The sequence below is a fragment of the Rhea pennata genome, chromosome 23 (assembly GCF_028389875.1).
Source record: "Rhea pennata isolate bPtePen1 chromosome 23, bPtePen1.pri, whole genome shotgun sequence".
NCBI lineage: Eukaryota > Metazoa > Chordata > Aves > Rheiformes > Rheidae > Rhea > Rhea pennata.
Window position 1 is genome coordinate 7061677 of NC_084685.1, and position 17806 is coordinate 7079482.

The 17806-nt window shown below is 52.9% G+C and overlaps 1 protein-coding gene across 1 annotated transcript in view; it reads right to left on the reverse strand.

The window, feature by feature from the left end:
- Positions 1-10831: 10831 nt before the first annotated feature.
- Positions 10832-17806, reverse strand: part of CSMD2 (CUB and Sushi multiple domains 2) — a 325353-nt gene continuing 318378 nt past the window's right edge. The window contains exons 64-71 of the mRNA XM_062593772.1: positions 16993-17172; positions 16765-16830; positions 16019-16180; positions 15273-15385; positions 14090-14177; positions 12773-12911; positions 12044-12221; positions 10832-11381 (exon numbers count right to left, since the gene is read on the reverse strand). Coding sequence (XP_062449756.1) covers positions 12062-12221; positions 12773-12911; positions 14090-14177; positions 15273-15385; positions 16019-16180; positions 16765-16830; positions 16993-17172 — 908 coding nt within the window. The 3' untranslated portion in view covers positions 10832-11381; positions 12044-12061. The remainder of the gene's footprint in view (positions 11382-12043; positions 12222-12772; positions 12912-14089; positions 14178-15272; positions 15386-16018; positions 16181-16764; positions 16831-16992; positions 17173-17806) is intronic.

A 17806-nucleotide genomic window follows, 5' to 3' on the forward strand; every position in this document is an offset into this window, starting at 1 on the left:
TTGACATAGTTATTGGAGGCCACTGTGTTGGCAGAGTCTTAGCCAGCGCATGAATAAGGATTTAGTTGGAAAGCAAAGGGAGGGAAGCCAAGCACAACAGCCCAGAGGAAAAGGGTATCATGCTCTGTTGGTCAAGCACTTGTAATCGGTGATATAGTTCTCTGTTGGTAGTGCTAATGGCATGAATATGAAAGAGAAGCCTGTCCTAAGGAATAACATCCTCTCCCTCCCCTTTCTGTCTCCATCAGCAGTTAATGTCCTAGGAATCTCTTGGATTTGCTTGAGACAGTAACTGGGTCTTTTGAAAGAGAGATTGAGTCAATCCAGCATGCAGCTCTAAGGGTTGTCATCTCCCACCATGCAAGGTGCTCTGTACCACATCATGCAGGATGTACCTGAAGGGTCAGGTCATGGGATGATGCGTATCTGTGGGCAAAAAATGGGGGGAAGGGGAGGCCACAGGCCAGGCAAGGCTCTGCGGTCTGTCCCAGCCTGCTTGATCTCAAAGGTGGTGCTATTCCTCCACGCAAAAAGTTCAGCCCCTCTCAAAGTCAGCAGAAATAATTTAGTCATTTTGGTACTGCCTGATTTTAACTCTCAAGAGCTGAAGCTTCCTATGCTGATACGTAGAATCTCAACTGTTGTATTTCCCTTGCCAGATTTTTCATTCTTAATAACGGAGTATAATTGGTGCTAATTAATATAAAATGCAACAAGCAAGAATTCCAGTACCTTCCCCCCGCTGCTTTATCTTATCAGCTAAGATTTACTGGCAAACACGGCTGGTTAATAACCTCCAGCGACCAAGGCTGTAAAGCAGAACTGGCTCCTGCTCACGGGACTGTTTGGGTGGTGTCGGGGGCTCCTTACCTCTGCAAGCTGATAGAAGTAACTGAACGCTGAAGCTGAGCGGATTAACTCTGCAAGGCCAGGTGGGCTCCCAGCACCCAGGATACTCACTGGGTGGGTGAGCGAGACCTGCAGAGGAAAACGCCAGCTTGCATGGACCAGAGCGCGGAAGGATCCCTGGTCACTTGATGCCAGCGAGCACCAAGAAGGAACCCAGGCCACCACGGGCTGCCCTGGGGAAGACACTGGCTTTTTAACAACAGAGCAGTAAGGGCTCAAATTACCAATTAAAATATAGCCCTCGTCTAGCAGAGGACAGGAGCTGATGTGCTGGGTCAGGGCTGTGCGCTGAAGTCCCATGCCCTGGCTCCAACTGCAGCCAGAATGATGCAAGCACCAAAAGGAAAAAAAAAAAAAAAGAAAAGAAAAAAGAAAAAAAAAAGAAAAAGAAAAAGAAAGAAAAAGGAAATCCCTGCAGGAGCTGGTTACAGGCTATAACTCGCTGACAGCGGGAACACCTTCCAGACTGGACGGCTCTGGATTCTCTGAAGCATAATGTTTCCTTGACTGTCTAGAGAGGTGATAAGAGGGAAGCATTAAATCGTCCTCCAGCATGTTGTAAAAGGTTAGAAACAGGCTGTGGGACAGAGTTTTTACATCCTCTCCATTTTCCTAAGAGGGGAAGCCTACCATTTGACCTGCTCCCCTGTGCCGGCAGTCGCAGCAGCGTTAGGGCAGGCGGAGGCCGTCCGCCGCCGTCCTGCTCCTCCGCCCCGGAAAACGTGCCGAGCCGCGGGGCCACAGCGGGGGCTCGAGACTGATTCGGCCATGCGTGAAGCCCATTCGTTATCACTTATCCGTGTCCCCAGGCTCGCTCTGGGATGAAAGCCACCGTCCGCGCCTGACTACCCGTTTCTGGATCCAGGAGGGACTGAGCTGCTCTCCAGCACCGGCCCCTGGCCAAGCCCTGGCTCTCCGCGCCGCTGCACCAGCTCCGCAGCCGAGGGCTGGGCTGCGGATCGGAGCCCCGGCACGCCTGAACGTTGGTGGATCAAAGGCACCTTTCGGGTCTCCAGGGCCCGCACGGCACGCGTTTGCCGAAGGGCAGCGCTCTGCAAGGGGGGACCTGGCCGGCGCCCAGGAGGAGGGACGCGCTCTGGCCACTTGCCTGCCTCCTCCGCTCGCATGTTTTTTTGGGCAGCTTTGATCAGATCTACAGCTGTCACGTCCTTTCTTCCCACTGCATCTTTCAGAGCATGATCACTTTTCCTGCTGCGGCCCCCAGAAGCTGAGGCTGGGGTAGAGGCTCTCCAGAACCCGCTCCGTGCTCCCTGCTGGAGGGTGCCGCTGGATGAGCCCTGCCGCAGCACGCGGCGGTGGTGGCTGAAGCCAAGGCTCCGTGGGGCGAAGTCCCATGGGGCGAAGTCCAGGAGACACGAGCAAACTGGTGGGTGACCACGGCCAAGACAGCCAGCTGGGCTTGAGGACAGTGCCGGGCAGAGCTTGCAGCCTCCCCCGGATGCCCAGGAAGGGCCCTAGCAAGGAGGGGAACAGCAAGCCGGAGCTGGTGACCTGAACCCTGTCCTCAGTCTGTGCAACAAGTCCCATCGCCCAGCAGCCGGAGGAAGATCAGCACGTTAGGCCTCCCGAAAAACCCACTTACGCAGCCCACAGCAACAGCCCGCATCCTTTCCATCCAGAGCCATCTGGTGTCTAATTTGGAAGTGAGTGTGAAGAAACCTACCCCCTCTGCAAATTGCATTTAAGCAGCTGCGCTTCCCATTACCCCAGAATGGGCTTCGTGAGCTTCATTAATTCGTACAGACCTTTCAACTTCTTCTTTTCCCCCTTCCAAAAAGCTGTTGGAGCTTATCAAGAGATGAAAGATTGAAGGACATGCATAATTAATGGCCTGGCTTTATTTAAATAATTTAATTTTGCCATCACATCTGCATTCTTCAGGTATGGCTTTAATTCTTTAATTACAGAAGAGTGTGCCACAGTGCTTTGCCTGATTAACAGTCAAAAATTAAGGCAGGATTGGAGTGTGTGTGGGGGGGGAGAAGGATGTGTAAATACAATAATAAGCATATAGAATAGCTCAATAAGAGGTAAAAGTGTGTCTTTGGCTAGGCAAGCCTATCTAGTCCAATGGGATAAATCCTGAAGCCCCCATTGAGTGAAAAACGTTCATTTAAGTCAACCAGCCCGCTCGGGGAGAACGCCCCTCGCTGCAGCGCGTCCGGGCTGGGGAAGGGGGACGCTGGCGCCTGCCTGGAGCCCAGGAAAACGCGTCTGTCCGGGCCCAAGATGGGAGGACGCGCTGCAGCCTCCCAAACGCTTTCCAGCTCGGCGCCGCGGCGCTCCGGGGAAGCCGTCCCGTCCCGCCCCGGGCGGGCTGCAGCCGCCCGCCGGGATCACGGCGGCAGGAGCGCGGAGCTCCTCGCGCCTCGGCGCCCGAGCACCCCGCGGACGGGGACCCCGCGCTGCGGATGGGGCCGGTCAGGTCACCTCGACACCGGGACAAGTCCCAGAGCCCGGCGCGGCTGCAGCGACTCGCACGAATCCCCAGGGAAAAGCCCCCTCCAGGCAGGCGCAGGGTCCCTCGGGCGGCAGGCGGAGCCCGGGGGCGCCCCTGCCCGCTCCCCAGGCGCACGAGCTCTTGGCCGCGGTGCTCGCTGAGCCCTTCCCGGGCCGCACCAGCGCCGGGACGGCGACGCAGCGCGCACCGCCCCGCTCGCGGCTGTGCTGCCCCTGCCCGCCCGCGCAGCGGCTTCCCCGTGCCGGCGGTGGCAAACGCCCACCGCTCGCCGGCGGCCTCGGGCGGGGAATGAAGCGGCTCAGAGAGGAAGCAGTTTAATCAGGGCCGAGGAGGGCTTGCAGCTGCCAAAGGCTTGGTAGAGGCTGCGGTACCTAACTGGGGCACGCGCACGGCCCTGGAATATTAAATCTAATGGTGAGATGATAATGATTAATTATCTCACCTGTCTACAAGGGGAATAATTTTCTCTTTACTGGAATAACTAAAACAGCTTCTCTCGCGCACTAACAGCGCTTTGCTGTCATAGAGCATCTTAGAGCCAAGAGCCTCACACCCGTTTGGCTAATTAGGACGTGGTGCTGCTGGGGTGGCGGGAGGATCCCTCCGGGATCACTGAAATGCAATCGTTTCTGGGGCTGAACGCAACCGCTGCCAAAGACCGCAGCTCGGGGCAGAGCTGCAGCGCCTCGTCCGGCTGGGGCAGCCGGAGAAACGGGGCCGCTGGGGCTCCGCTGCGGCCCCGTGCTACCCGCCGGGGCGGCAGCTCTTGGCGGGGGTCCCGCGAGCCGGCGCTCCCTGCCCGGGCACCGCCGTGTCCCCGCGGGCGGTGAGGTGCCGCTCGGCCGCCTCCGGGTGACACCGGAGCTGTTACACCCTGCAGAGCACTGTGCTGGGCGGCAGGTGAAGCGAGGCCTCTTCCGCGCGCCGATGGACGTGCAAAACCGCACGGCACTACTGCAAACGGCAAAACTCCCAGGGCACTGATGCTTCCCGGACCCGCGACCGCATCTGGAAAGGTTGGAGGGGGCCTCAGCTGTAATTTGCAGTGCGAGTATAAATGAAATGTCGGATTTTTTTTTTTTTGGTCTTCTCTAGTCTAAAAAAATGAATTATGCATTTTCCCCCCTAGCGCTGAACTATAAATTCTCCTTTTAGTGCTTGGAACATTTCTGAAGAGGAGAAGACACCCCAGCTTCTGTTCTCCTCCCTCACTTGGATTTGTTCCCTCTCTTCCTCCCCCCCCCCCCAGATGCAAAATCTCAGTTAAATAATATGAAAATAAGTCATATTTGAGTTTTTCATTTAGGTGCTAATTTACTGTGGCTGCCTCTTGTCTAACAGCCCCATGTGATGGATTTTACATCTCATCTGTTCAGAGGAGGACGTGGGGAATTTGCATAACCTCAGCAGCACCTTCTGCGGAGATGAACCCAAGCGTGTTCGCTCCAAGGCCCCGGTGCAGCGCACGGAGACGCAGCACCAGCCCCTGGCTCTGCTGCCGACTCTCTGCGTGACTTTGGCAAGTCCCTCCTGGCCCTTGCTTTTCCAGCACGTTTCCTACCGCCACGAGCTCCTAGGCTCCCCCATTTGCCTTCTCCAGGTGCGGTGCGAGAGTGGCGTGCAGGGTCCTGCAGACCACGGCGGTCCGTAACCGACAGCAGCTACATGCCTGAGACGCTTGGTGCAAAACTCAGGACTGTGCTTTCCCCTTTAGCTTCTGCTAGACAGAGGGAGTTTTCCTTTGCTGGCAACTTTTAAGGAATTCCTTCATGCACGTAGAGCGAACAGGCAAAAGCCCTGGCACCTATTCCAGGCTGCACCACAGACCCACAGAGAAGCAAAGCGAGGATGCGTGGGGGCTGCAGCCGCCGGGCACCGTGTCCCTGTGCACCTCCCTGCAAACGGTCCCTGTCACCGCCGCGGCAGCGGAGACAACTCTAGAGGCAGGGAAAGATGTGCCCAAGCGTGTGCACGTGTTCACAGCTGGGAACGCTGCTTATCTGGCGAGGTAAGCGCAGAGTGGGGATGGGCATCTGCCGGAAGACTGCCCCGTTCGAGCAGCACCAGGGGTCAACGCGAAGCAGCTACCAAACTTGAGAAAGTGCCGAGCGTGCTAAAACCATGCCCCGTCTTCCCAGGCCAGCCAGGGCCAGCCGTAAACGCGAGACCAGATTTCCGGGGGAGCCGAATCGCACCGCTCCCGCCGCCTCCGACGGGGCTGCGCTGCCCGGCTCCGCTCTCGCCCGCTGGCTGGGGGCTGCTGCCTCCTTTTACACGCTCCAGGCAGCTGGGCTCCTCTCGGCACCCTGCCGGGGAAAGCCTAAGGATGAGACAAGCTGGTCCATGGCTAGTCTGCGCTCAGCATCCCTGCAGCCTGAGGGTTGTTCCCTGTCCTGGGGACCGTTCCTCCGCACGGAATATGCCCCGATCCTGCCCTTGACGTGCGTTTTCATGATCAGCCCTTTGAATTAGGAAGGAAAAAGAAGTTAACTCGCTTTGACTAGCTGGAGGAACCGAGATGGATTTACTGAACGCTTTGTGAACTGCGAGCATCCCGTGGAGGATGCACCCTTGGCAGCGGGACTATTCCTGCAGCAGTCTGACACGGGCCCGGGGAACAGCACCACGGGAAACGTGCCCCAGCCACGTGGAGCAAAACTGAGCGGAGAGCCAGGCCTGATCACGCTTTAAATATTCATCAGCGCCTTTCAGTAGTGAAGGAATGAAGCGAAATTGCAACATGCTGCTAGATACTGTCTTCAGAGCGAAGGGGAGATAAATCAGCTGTAAATTATTCCTTGGGAATTATTGCTTAGCTCTACTATCACCCCCATCTCCAGACCAAAGATTTTGTTTTGGCCACAAAGATTTGCAGAGGCGGTGAGGTGAGAGCGAGGGGCAGAACGCGCCTCCGCGGCGCTCGGCATCCGCTGGTGCAACCAGAGCGCGAGACACCACCCTGACGACCCGGCACGTTTCAAACAGGCGCTGGCCCAAACCCAGCTCCTATGATCTTTCCAGCAGCAAATACCCATGCAAGCCGTTAGCTCTGTGCAAGGATTATTTTTATTTTTTTTAGGAATAGCCTTAAACTCTTCGTGTGCAGGCAATAAAGAGAGTGAGTAAGCCTGGAAAGAGCTAGTACAAAGTAGGACCCGCTATAAGGAAACTTAAAAATTGATGAGAAAATTGGAACAATATCAACTAAAGTTAACTGAGTAGTTAGGCAGCATCAGGGCTGCACTTTGTCTCACGTGTAAGCAGTCGTTAGACATCCCCCACCTGCAGACCCTTCCCTCCTCTCTCCCTGCCGCGTTCGGATGGGTAAAGCACGGCCTGGGCACAGCGTACGGGCCCCGGGCAAGGTCTCCGCGCGAGGATGAATTTCAGCTCTAACGTCCAGTTAAAATCCCATTAAAATCAATTGAAAGCTTTTCCTTGACCTTAAATTCCTCGCCGGAAAGGCTGGCGGACTGCGGCCGCAGCACCACGACGCGTGGCCCGGGGCGCCGGTGTTGCAGAAACCCACCCGAGCGCCCACCGTCTTGATCCCGGCGGCCCCCCAGCCGCCCGGCTCTGTTGGGTAAGAAATCTTCCCCAGCATCCAAGAAGCTGCGAGTTTCCCTGGACAAACTGGCTTGGGGAAAACTCTTTGCAAGCGTTAGCACCGGGGCACGCAGGGCGGCCCCGGCCCTGCTGCAGCACCTGCTCGGCGGTGGCCGCGGCGCGGTGCCGCTCGTGTCCCGCACCAGCCCTGGCGCCCGGCGCGGGCAGCTCATCCTCGGCGCCTCGCTGCCAGCTCGTTTACCTCCGTAGTTAATTATTCCAGCGTTTCATTATTCACCTCGCTTGCTCTCTTGCTTTTTCTCCTCCAGGGACACGTGCGTTTCCAGGTGCCCTGTCGGGTCCTGTTGAGGGAAATCAGCGCCGCGCGGCCATAATGCGCCCGGACAGCGGCGCAGCCGCCGCGGCCCCGGGCCCCGCTCTGGCCGCCGGCGCGGGGAGCCCGCCCTGGGCAGCTGCCTGCCGCCCTCGTCCTCCCGTCACCCCCGCTGCAACCGCATCGCATCGCCCGCCGCAGCAGCGGGCCCAGTCCCCACCCGGGAGAGGCGCGTTTCGAGCACGACAGCAGCAGCCATCCTGCCGGAATCGGCTCCCTGCCTAGACAGAGGCCGAGCAGAGGGCTTGTGCAGCCCTTTCCAGCAGGTATTCGCTGGAAACGTCCTGCCTTCCTGCAGCGGCAGGGCTCTCCGTCAGCCGGACCGGCGCTGCCCCCGCTTCGGCCCCTGGGGCTCAGCGGCTCCCCGGCCCCGGCTCAGCGGCAGCCGCGACCCGTGCGACGCCAAGGGGAGAAGCGGCAACATCTCGTGTTGGAAACGCAGAAATCCAGCGAGCCGCTTTCTAACGCGGTCCCGGGGGCTGCTGAACGGCACCGTTTTGGCAGGGGCACGCAGCTTTCCACCAGGCTGAGCGCTGCTGCAATTAGACGACTAATTTGTTGTCTGGCAGCACCTTTCTCCGGGGTCTGAGGAGGTCACGGTTTTGCCCTGTTGCAGATGTCTCATTTTACAGCCCTGCTTTTTAAGCTGAGAAATATTTCATTTGGAGCCACGGCAAGAGGAGCAGCGAAGGGACAGGAGGGGCCCGGGGCTGCCAACCCCCGCTCTCCCGGCGAGCGGCATCACCCCTGGCCCGCGGCGCGGAGGGAGCCCCGGGTGCCGGCGCGGAGCCGCCGTCCGCTTCGGCGTCCCGCGCCGGCCGAGGCTGACGCTCCCCTCCCGGGGGCGGCGAGGGGGGTCCGAGCCTGCTCGGGAGAAGAACAGCTTATGCTCGAGCTGACGTTGGAAAACGCAGCTGGAAAACCACCGCGGCAGGAACCGCCAAGGTAACACTTAAACCGGGTCAGCCCAAAAGCATGTTGTCAGGCTCCGTGGGGGAAGCAGCAACAAAACCCTCCTCCGTGTCACTGACACTCAGCACCTTCCGAGGCTCTCCGGACGCGCGGAAGCAGACGTGCAGCAACGCGGTCACCGCGCCCTTCCAACTAGCAAATCCGCGCTACGCCGATTTCCGAGTCCAGGCAACGCGACCGCAGCACCGGACCCGGATCAAGAAACGCTGAGAGCAGCCGGCGTCCCGCCGGGGAGCGGGGCGGCTCTCGCTTTCTTCCAGCGCTGACGTTGAGAACTGAACCGCAGCCCCAAGGACCGCGGCTGTTCCGGGACCTTGCTGCAGGACGGCAGCCGAGGCGGCGGCGGAAGCCCCAGCGGGAGCAGGCGGCCGCCAACGTGCACGACCCACCTCGCCTCCCGCGGCTAGGGCAGGCGCCGTGCCGCGGCCCCGCCGGCGCCCGGAGGAAATCCGTGACAGCTCAGGAAAAAGGCACCAGAAACATGTAAGAAAAGCAATGCAAAAATTTATATTTTATTTTAATTCAAAAATTTAAAATAGCTTTCAAATTCAGTAAAGTATGCCTGGACACAATGAAAAGCCTCATATACAGAGACAGATAAATTAAATTGTATATACTGCAGACAAGCCAAGTGTATGTATAGATTACATATTTACACTTTTATGTAAACCATATTTATACATTTTATTACATTTACAAAAAAAAGCTGATCTTCCACTACTGTTTACTACAATAATGAAAAAAAAACCATTTACATTGTGTCTTTTTTTAACTGTACAAACTTTTGCTTCATAAAAATATATCTCTGTACAAAAGAGGGATTTTTTTTCTTCTTTTTTCTGTTTTTCCTTTTTTTTAATATTTTTTTTAAACATAATGCAAATCTACTGGGCACAAAAATGGAGAATGTCACATATCAGGTCCCAGCCAGCTTGCAAAAAAAATGGAGCACCATCTCCCCGCCACTTCCTTCGTTGTTTGGGAAATGGAATATAACAGGCTGAAAGCAGCAAGTCTTGTGTAAGCAGAGCCTCCGTTCTCCCTACCTTGCTCTTAAAATATCCCGGGTGCTTTTTACACACCTTGACACACACCTCTCCTGGCTACTGCGTCGGCTGAGTGGGACTCAGAAAGGTCTGAAAAGCAAACGCGAGACGTGTTACTGCTGAACGTGGCGACCCGCGGGTGCGTGCGGCCACGGACGCGCACATCGCAGCGTGCGCAGCCGGCTACCGGCAGGCAGTTTTCTTTAGCTCGGTGACAGGAGCCTGGGAAGATTCAGCCTCTTCTGCCGCTCTTGGGGGAAGGCTCTGAGTTGTTACGAGCTTATTGCACTGAAACAAGCAGTGCCGGGATGCTGCAGGAACTGGCGTCGGGCTCGGCTCCGCGGCAGCCGCCCGGCGGGCGAGGGGGCAGACGTGCTCCGCCGGGGTCCGCGCTCGCCTCGGCTCCCCGCAGGGGTTTAACCTCCGCGGCCCTGCCGTGGGGCCGCGCTCCGGCTCCCACGCGCGCCCGCCTCTCCCGAGCAAACCGCAACCCTTCCGCGGGCACGGGGAGCCGAGACGGCAGTTTTTGGCAGGCTGGCTGTTCGGCAAACAGGCCGCAGAATGCCGCTTCATCTCAGGGCTCCGAAAAAGAGACAGAAGTAAAAAAAAAATGTATATATTTACATACACACATACACAAGTAAAAGGGAAAATAAAACAGGAAAAAGAATTACTGTGTGGTTTTCATTTGACAAAACGTCAACTGGCATTAGGTGGGGAAAGCTAGTGCTTAGCAGAAAGCATAGACGTAAGCACCGCCCTGTTTCAACTTTGTTTCCCTTCAGTCTTCTACAAAGAAGAGCTCCTTCGCCGACTCTAACGCTGCCCGAAGCCGGCGCTCGGCTCAGTTTGGTGAAACGGTACTGTTGCGTTCTTGGACTCCAGCCTGGCCTACAAAAGAGCAACTCAAACCAAACAGAGTAAAATCCTAAACCAACACGAGCGGCTCTCCTCTTTATTAGAGGAGGGCAGCGTCGCCACAAAAGCACTGGGCTTTTATAAGGGAGGAAAAATGTCAAGCTGCCTTATCCGTGCTCATGAAAGCCAAGCCAACCTTTCTGCCCCAGGGAAATAAAGCTAACTGCTCTGGATAGAAATTAAAACTCTTATTGCATTGCCATTTGGAGGATCAATGTGGAAAGGGCAAAGGCTTTTGAATGCTGTTGGGGGGGAAAAAGAAAAATCAGTATTTGTTAGGAGTTATTTTTAAAGAGATTTTTGTGCCTTCCTGTCCGTCAGCAGTTTCCTTGTTGGGGTGTTTGGGTGCAGTTAAAACAGAGCTGTGTGGAGAGGGCCAGGGCTGGGACAAGTCTCCTTATCTGCCCTGAAAACGGCCCCAGTTTCCAAAGAAATAACATTGAAATGAACACGGGGCAGAAGAAACCCAACGAGAACCTACAGAGGAAAGTTAAATACTGGGAAGAGGAGAAAAACTTTAAAAGCTTTGCTTCTCTTGCAGAAAAGATCTCATGATCCGAAAACTCTTCCTCTGTAAAACCCCTGCATCAGGCAAACCAAGAAAGAAAGAACCCACAAAACCAAATACGATAAGCAACTACTCATCGTGCCCCATAATGGATATTTTCAATTAACCCAACTGGCATCCTGTGCAGCGCAAGCTGTGTTTGCCTCTGTCGTAGGAGCTCTTCCCGAAAACAAGGGGCAGTTGGCTGCACACCACGGACCCATTCTCTCCCGGAAAACGGCCATGCTTCTCCACGGACAGCAAAAGATAGGTTGTAAAAGCCTTCATAACACTCAACTTCCCCAGTCCCCCCACGCTGCGAGAGGTCTGGCACGGGTCTGCAAGCGGCCGGGAGGCCGGGCCGGAGGAGCAGCCCCTTGGCGGGCCGGGCCGCGATGATGCAGGGCATCCCGCCGTCTCTCGGAGTCAATGCAAAGTCCAACAAGGTGCAGCAGCTTCTCCACGGCCTCGGCAAGGTCGGGAGGAGGGAGACGGGGAGGGGAGAGAACGGATGGAGACTGGTGAGGTGAAACACGATGGTCGACTAGATACCCACCGCAGTTGAGTCTGGGACCAGGGAAAGGAGGGGGACAGAGAAAGAAACAGCTTGTTACTACGCACAGAAACACTGGCAAAGCCTGCAAGAGCTTCTTTATGGACTAAAAACTTCCTGGTCTAGAAGTGGCCATTAGGGCCAGAGAGGGCTTTTGTGACACCAAGTTTTTCTTCTGTGGCCAGGCAGAAAAACATAAAACCCCTACGTTGCTTAACTCTCCTCCAACCACTGCGCAAAACACCTCGCTGGGCTCACACAGTGAACAATCCCCTTGGAGGCTCGGGTTTTCCTTGCCTACCTGGTGCCTGCTCTCATCGCGGGGTTCTCTAGGGGCTGCCCCACCGCCCAGCTCGCAGCGAGCGTCTGACACCAGCGATGGCAATGCTGCATTTCGTGCCTCATCCTGGGGAGAGACCTCGTGGGCAAAGAGTGCTCACTTGTGCCACCGCTTTGGTCCAGCCCACAGGACAACCTCTAAAAGGGACCACCAGAGGCTCTGTACAGCCTGCACGTAAGATCAAGATGCCACCTGGGCACGCTGCCTCAGCAAGGCTGTGGTCAGCAGCATGAACACTCAATCATCAGCTAACGGGGATTTTAACCACGGCCAGTGTGGGCCAGAGGGCAGAAGGGCTGCAGCGGCACGGCAGCGCGCTGCCTTTCTGCCACTCACCGCACGAGGGGACGAGTGCTATACAGCTGTGCACACGGTGCTGACTGTGAACTCCGTCTCGTTGGCCATGATGTCCGTGGGCTGCAGGTTTCGGTCATACATCGGGTTTTCAAACGTTGCTCGGACATTGGTGTTCTCATGGCCTGCATAGCCATTGAATGGGACTTTTGGTCTTCTCCTGCAGGATGACAGAGAGAAAACAGAGAGATCATGGCCACTCCTGCTGCAGCCAGCAGCAAAGCACGGACAGGCCTAAGGAAAAAGCTGCTTTTGAAGGAGGTAAGACACTGGAGGGTAAGATAAAAGGGATCTACACCAAATCTTACTGCAGACCTGCAGCACAGGAAGCTCTCCAGGCTTTGGTATAATCCTGAGCCTGCTCCCCCTGCAGAGCAGCCAATCTACACGGTCCTTTGCAGCGCAGCAGCATTTCCCAGTAATGCATCGATCACAAGACATAACTAATTTACAACACAGGCAAAGCCATCGTGAATGCTGAAGTATGAAATTTACCTTGCCTTATCTGACTTGATGTTGCTACAAATCTTATTAGTGGTCATAAAGACAACAGAATTCTCCTAACACTTCCCTCCACACACAGTTGTGCCATTATTTTTTCACCTCCTGAATTAAGAGAGAGCTAGGGGGTTACTCTCAAGCCAAGCTCACTAACGTCTCTGTCATCCCCCTTAACTTATTTCATTTACTGGCATCATTCCTGACACCCACCTGTGTTTGTAGAGATAAAGCACAAACCCTGCAATAATCAGGGCGATGAAAGGCACAAGAATGGCAGCTGCCACAGAACTGCTATTTGATGCAAAATGGTGTCCTATCGATTCCGGATCATTTTCAATCATGCTGATATCTGAAACACAACACAAACAAACACATTTCACACCAAAGCTGCAAGAAATGTGGCTTGCTTGAGTTATGGGTTACATCTTCAACAAGAGAACAAGACAGTAGCAAGTTTTGCTGTAAAAGGTAATCCAAGCTTCCAAGTCACATGCAGAATGGTTTGGAGAGCTTGCCTAGTTTGGGCATCATAATTTATTTAAAAGTAGAATTAGATATATAAATAGACTTATTCTGCAAAAATGTGGCTACTTGGAAGCTTAAGAGAGACTTGCAAAGACTGGAATAAAGAGCAACTAATTCTCTATAAATGTGGCAAGACTCAGGGACGAGATTCCAAATCTCCTAACAGACCTAAGAGTGCAAGTCACATTTTAAGAGAGATTTAGGAGCTCGGACTTTGGGTAGTTTAAGCTTTCATGTGCCTCAGTGATTTCTGAAAGTAAAATGGAGATGCTTTCTGTAGTAGTAATGGGTCTTGGGCACTTAAGTGAGACATCTAGTATCTAGTAACATGAAAAATAGATGCTGTTTGTGCCTCCGAAGCTCTTATCCTCTTTGGATAGAAATCTGTTTAATTCCTCACTTAAGCTCCCAAGTTAAAAATGCTTCTGTTAAGTTGTATTATTTGTCTCCTCCAAATCTTGTGTTACCCACGTCAAGGAGGCTTAGTCCCTCTTGCCAGAATATCCAACATTTAATATATTTAGTGTTTAAACAAAAGCCAGGGCAGAGCTACTGCAACCACTGTGCAGGCTGGAACTGGAGGTCAGAAAGCAGTAACCTGCACGGTGGAAATACCGGCAATTGGGATTCCCCTCCTCCTGTGCAGCGCAACAAGTGCTGTGTCAAACGAAGCACAGGTGATGGCACCTCCCCCCCTGCACCCCAGCAGGATAAGTTTCACCTGGAACAGGGTGCACGGTGCTGGTGGCCCATGAACGGGCACAGAGGAGGACACAGGGAGGCTGAGAAAGCCTCCTGAGGAGGGGGAAAAAAAGGCCCCTTCAGGGTTACAATGTCCAGCTCCAGCAGCACCAGAGGATTTTCTACCGGCTGCAGTCTTGGTCCAAGGCTGAGAATTAAAGCCAGGGAGAGCAAAAGTGTTTCAAGTTTGAAAACTTCCTCTACCACCAAAATACAGCTTTCCGCAACCAAGGTAAGAAAGAGTAATCAGAGAAAGCTTACCAAGTCTCTGAAGGCCAAACTGCCCGAACCCTTTGCCGCGCACAAAACCCTGGTACACAAATGTGCCGCTTGCTAATTCTGATGAGACCTGTAATGACAGAGGCCAGAGATTAATGGATTTTTCAACCTTTTCCTGGCTTGTTAGAACCTATTTTGTTCCCGGGCTCTGTATCTGCTCGCAGTTACAGACTTGAGTGTCCACATAAAAAAAATATTCTGCAACAATTACAGAGAGCAGCAAAGCTATGACTTTCTCAGCAGTCATGCCTCCAAATCTTCCTAGGAATACTGGTGCCTAAGCAGATATAAGCATGGTAAAGGGAGTCTGGAGGCCTGGGAAGTGTTTGCTTGTGCGCACTATATGCATCCCACATGAAAATGCAGACTGGCACTAAGTAGTTCACAGTTAAATCTGACAGTAAAGAAATCTAGGGCATAAAACAGAGCAAACTATTCTAAGCTCTTCTAAGGTGCTGTTTGCCACAGCACATGAAATTCAGCTGCTAGCTCCCACTAACAGCTCCAGCAATACAGCAGCTGGGCTTTGCTTGAGACCTTACTCTAACCAACTGTTTATGAGCAGTTGTTGCTCCATTTCCACAGTCTCTTTCAATTTTATGCACAGCATTAATTTAATTCAATTACACAGAAAGCTGTGGTATTTTTCAAGAATTCCAACTGCCCAACAACTTGTTAAGACTCTCTGTTCTTAAGGGGAAAAAAGTCTTGTTTGCAATAAGCTACAGACTATATTGCTGATTCAAAAGGGACAGCAATGGCTCTGGGCTACGACTGGCCATGGGTCAATGAGATGCACGCTTCTTCTAAGCTCCAGTGGGTCTCTTAAGGGCATGGGAAGTTATCAGACACAGAAATTAGGGTGAAAGGTTCACTCCATGAAGGAAGATTAGCTCTTCTAGCTCAATGCTTAATAGACATAAAATGCTAAAATTGAATTAGTCATGTTGGTTCCTCCTTTAGTGCTAACTGGAAAACTTACAGATTTAAAAACACAGGACAACTGGAAAACACACAGCCTCGCGGGGAAGAGCTGACTGCTCAGGCAATGTTACCTTGGGTGCTGGAAGACTGCCCCCATACCCTGCAGGCCAGCAGGTCACTGGAGGATAACAGCCTAATATTGCTACTAGCTACTTTGTGTATGATGTGCCCGCGTACTTACGTGACCATCTAGCGCCCATTTATCATTTTTGAACTTGTTGACAAAGATCTCCACTGGCCCTGTTATCTGATAAACCTGGAGAAGTAGGTGCACATCTTCCTTCTTGTAAATGCCTGGAATATATGCAATTTTTAATCATTAGATCACACACACACCAGAAAAGAAGGTTTTAAAGTAATTAACTTTCTACCTGAGAGAACAGAGACAGCAGAGAAATCAGCCTATCTTCTTAGAGTGGGCAACAACTCCTGTAAACCTACCACTGGGAAGTACCAGGGAACGGACCACAAAAACACAACCCTATGGTGCATCTCCCCTACACCCAACACTGGATATTAAAGATATTTTGCACATGGGAAGAGACTCAGTTGTTAATGTTTCGCTTATGCTACTGGATTGGTAACAGCATGGTGCTCCACAGAGGACAGGGACAAGGGTGCTCATGCCATTTAATCTTGTTTGTATTTAGCTACAAGTCTGCCACTCCGGCATAAAGGGAACAGACTGTGGACTACCCGGAGCTGTTTCCAGGTGCAGTCAAAGCAAATCCAGGTACATGATTCTATTCATTTTGGTGTATTCAGAGACTTCAAAACTGGGTGGTTCTGTCAAGCTCTGTCAAGCAATCAACATAATTCAGATAACAGCATGGTATCCTTTGCTTTGTGATGCTGCTTATCAAACGTGAACGATGTGACAACACTGTGAGTGTAATTCCCCAGAAACCACAGGTGTCGGAGCCTTACCAGACAGCTGGAGCTCCACACCGCTGTGGTCTATCAACGTGGCATTGACTTTACCGGTGGCAGGGTCGAAGCTAGTGACAGACAGCATTGCAGGCTGCTTTTTCCCCATGTACTCATAGGAGCCTTTCCAAAGGGAATTCCTTGCAAACACATCTGCAGGCACTAGAAATCACAGCAATTGGGCATGGAAAGAAACAAGAGCATTGCCATTTATTTTTATTTTTCAGGAATCAAAACAGAACAGATTTCTTTCTTCCTCTATTCACAAATATGTATTTAAATATCTCAGATCCCACCCACTCTTTCTGCTTTTTATCAGTGAGTACAAAAGGGAAAGAGAGGAGAATAAACAAGCTGATGACATCAATTTTGTTGTTTTGACAAAAAAAAAGCTTCAAAGTTTTAAAAACAAACAAAAACCAAAAATAGGTTCTTAGGAAAAGATTTTAAAGAAAAGTTTCAAAAAGGCTCTAATCTAAAGCACCGTGGAGTTTCAGGGGTGCCCTGGGGAGGCCAGTGGACCTCGGTGCCCGGCTCCCTCAAGGTCCCTGCCTGTTCTCCGGTGGAGCACGAACCAACGGGCTACTTTTGCCTGATAGTTTTCAGATCTGCTGGGAGCAATCAGGTTTCTGCGTGCCCTGACGCTGCGGCAGGGCAGGAGGGGACTGCACTGGTTGCTGCCCCATGGGGCAGGTCTAAGATATCATCCTACAGCTCCCTCCAGATGGAAATTCCTGAGACGCTACCTGACACCTTGGCGAGCGGCGGGTCCCGCGCAGTGCCCACCGGCCTCCCGCTAGGCCGGACATCCGCTGCAAGAGAAGGACAAACCCATAACTGATTAATATTGTGGCGTCTAACACTGCTGAGATGTTTCTCCTGTGGAAGTGCCAATATAGGAAAGCCTATAGAGGCTTGTCAATATAGGAAATACAGGTTGGCCAGACTGGGGTTACGGTGCTCAGAGCTTTTACCAAGGCAAATGGGTGGCTTCCCTGTCCAGCTGCCATCTGCTTTGCAGGTTCGATGCTCAGAGCCTCCTGTGAGGTAGAAGCCGCTCTGGCAGGAATAGATCAAGGTGTAGCCCAGAGACGGCAAATCCAGAGCACCGACGTTGGCGTGGGAGGGGGTCTCTGGCTGTTTACAGTGATGAGCTGAAAGAACAAGAAAAACGGAGATGAGAGACACCGTCCGTGTAGAGGCAGAAAGGCAGAAGAATGACAGCAATGATGCCAGCAGGGCCAGAATTCACTTTGAAGAGCTTTTTCGGCAAAAGCTTTCTCTGATCATTGAGAGAGACCCTGCCATGCTTGGATTTTTCCCAGATGGATGAATTAATGAGATCGTTTCCCTCGTCTCGCTGGCTAGATTGCTCTTTCTGCCTAAAGCTCTCAGGGGATCCCTCATTCAGTTCTAGCTTCCATGAACCGAAAATCGTGCTCTGTTATCTCCCACCTTTAAAGAAAAAAAACCCTCATAACTGAATGATGCTGAAGATCTTGTGCCTGACACGTTAGAGAAGAAAATTCCATTCACTCTCCTGAAGCTGAGCAGAAACCTGAACTTCTTGTGGTCAAATTGTTACAGCTGCCTCCAAGTGAGGAAAAACCCTCTGTTTTTAATGCTTTCCTTTGTAACTGTGCTTGGAAAGACCAGAAAAAGATACTGAGTAGCTACCCTCCTCTTAACCTTGACCCCACCACTGTGCCTCAGGCAGAAAGCTGCCCATGGGCAAAGCTGTGTTGAGCTACCTTTGCAGCACATCATGGTCCGGCAGGTTAAGTCAGC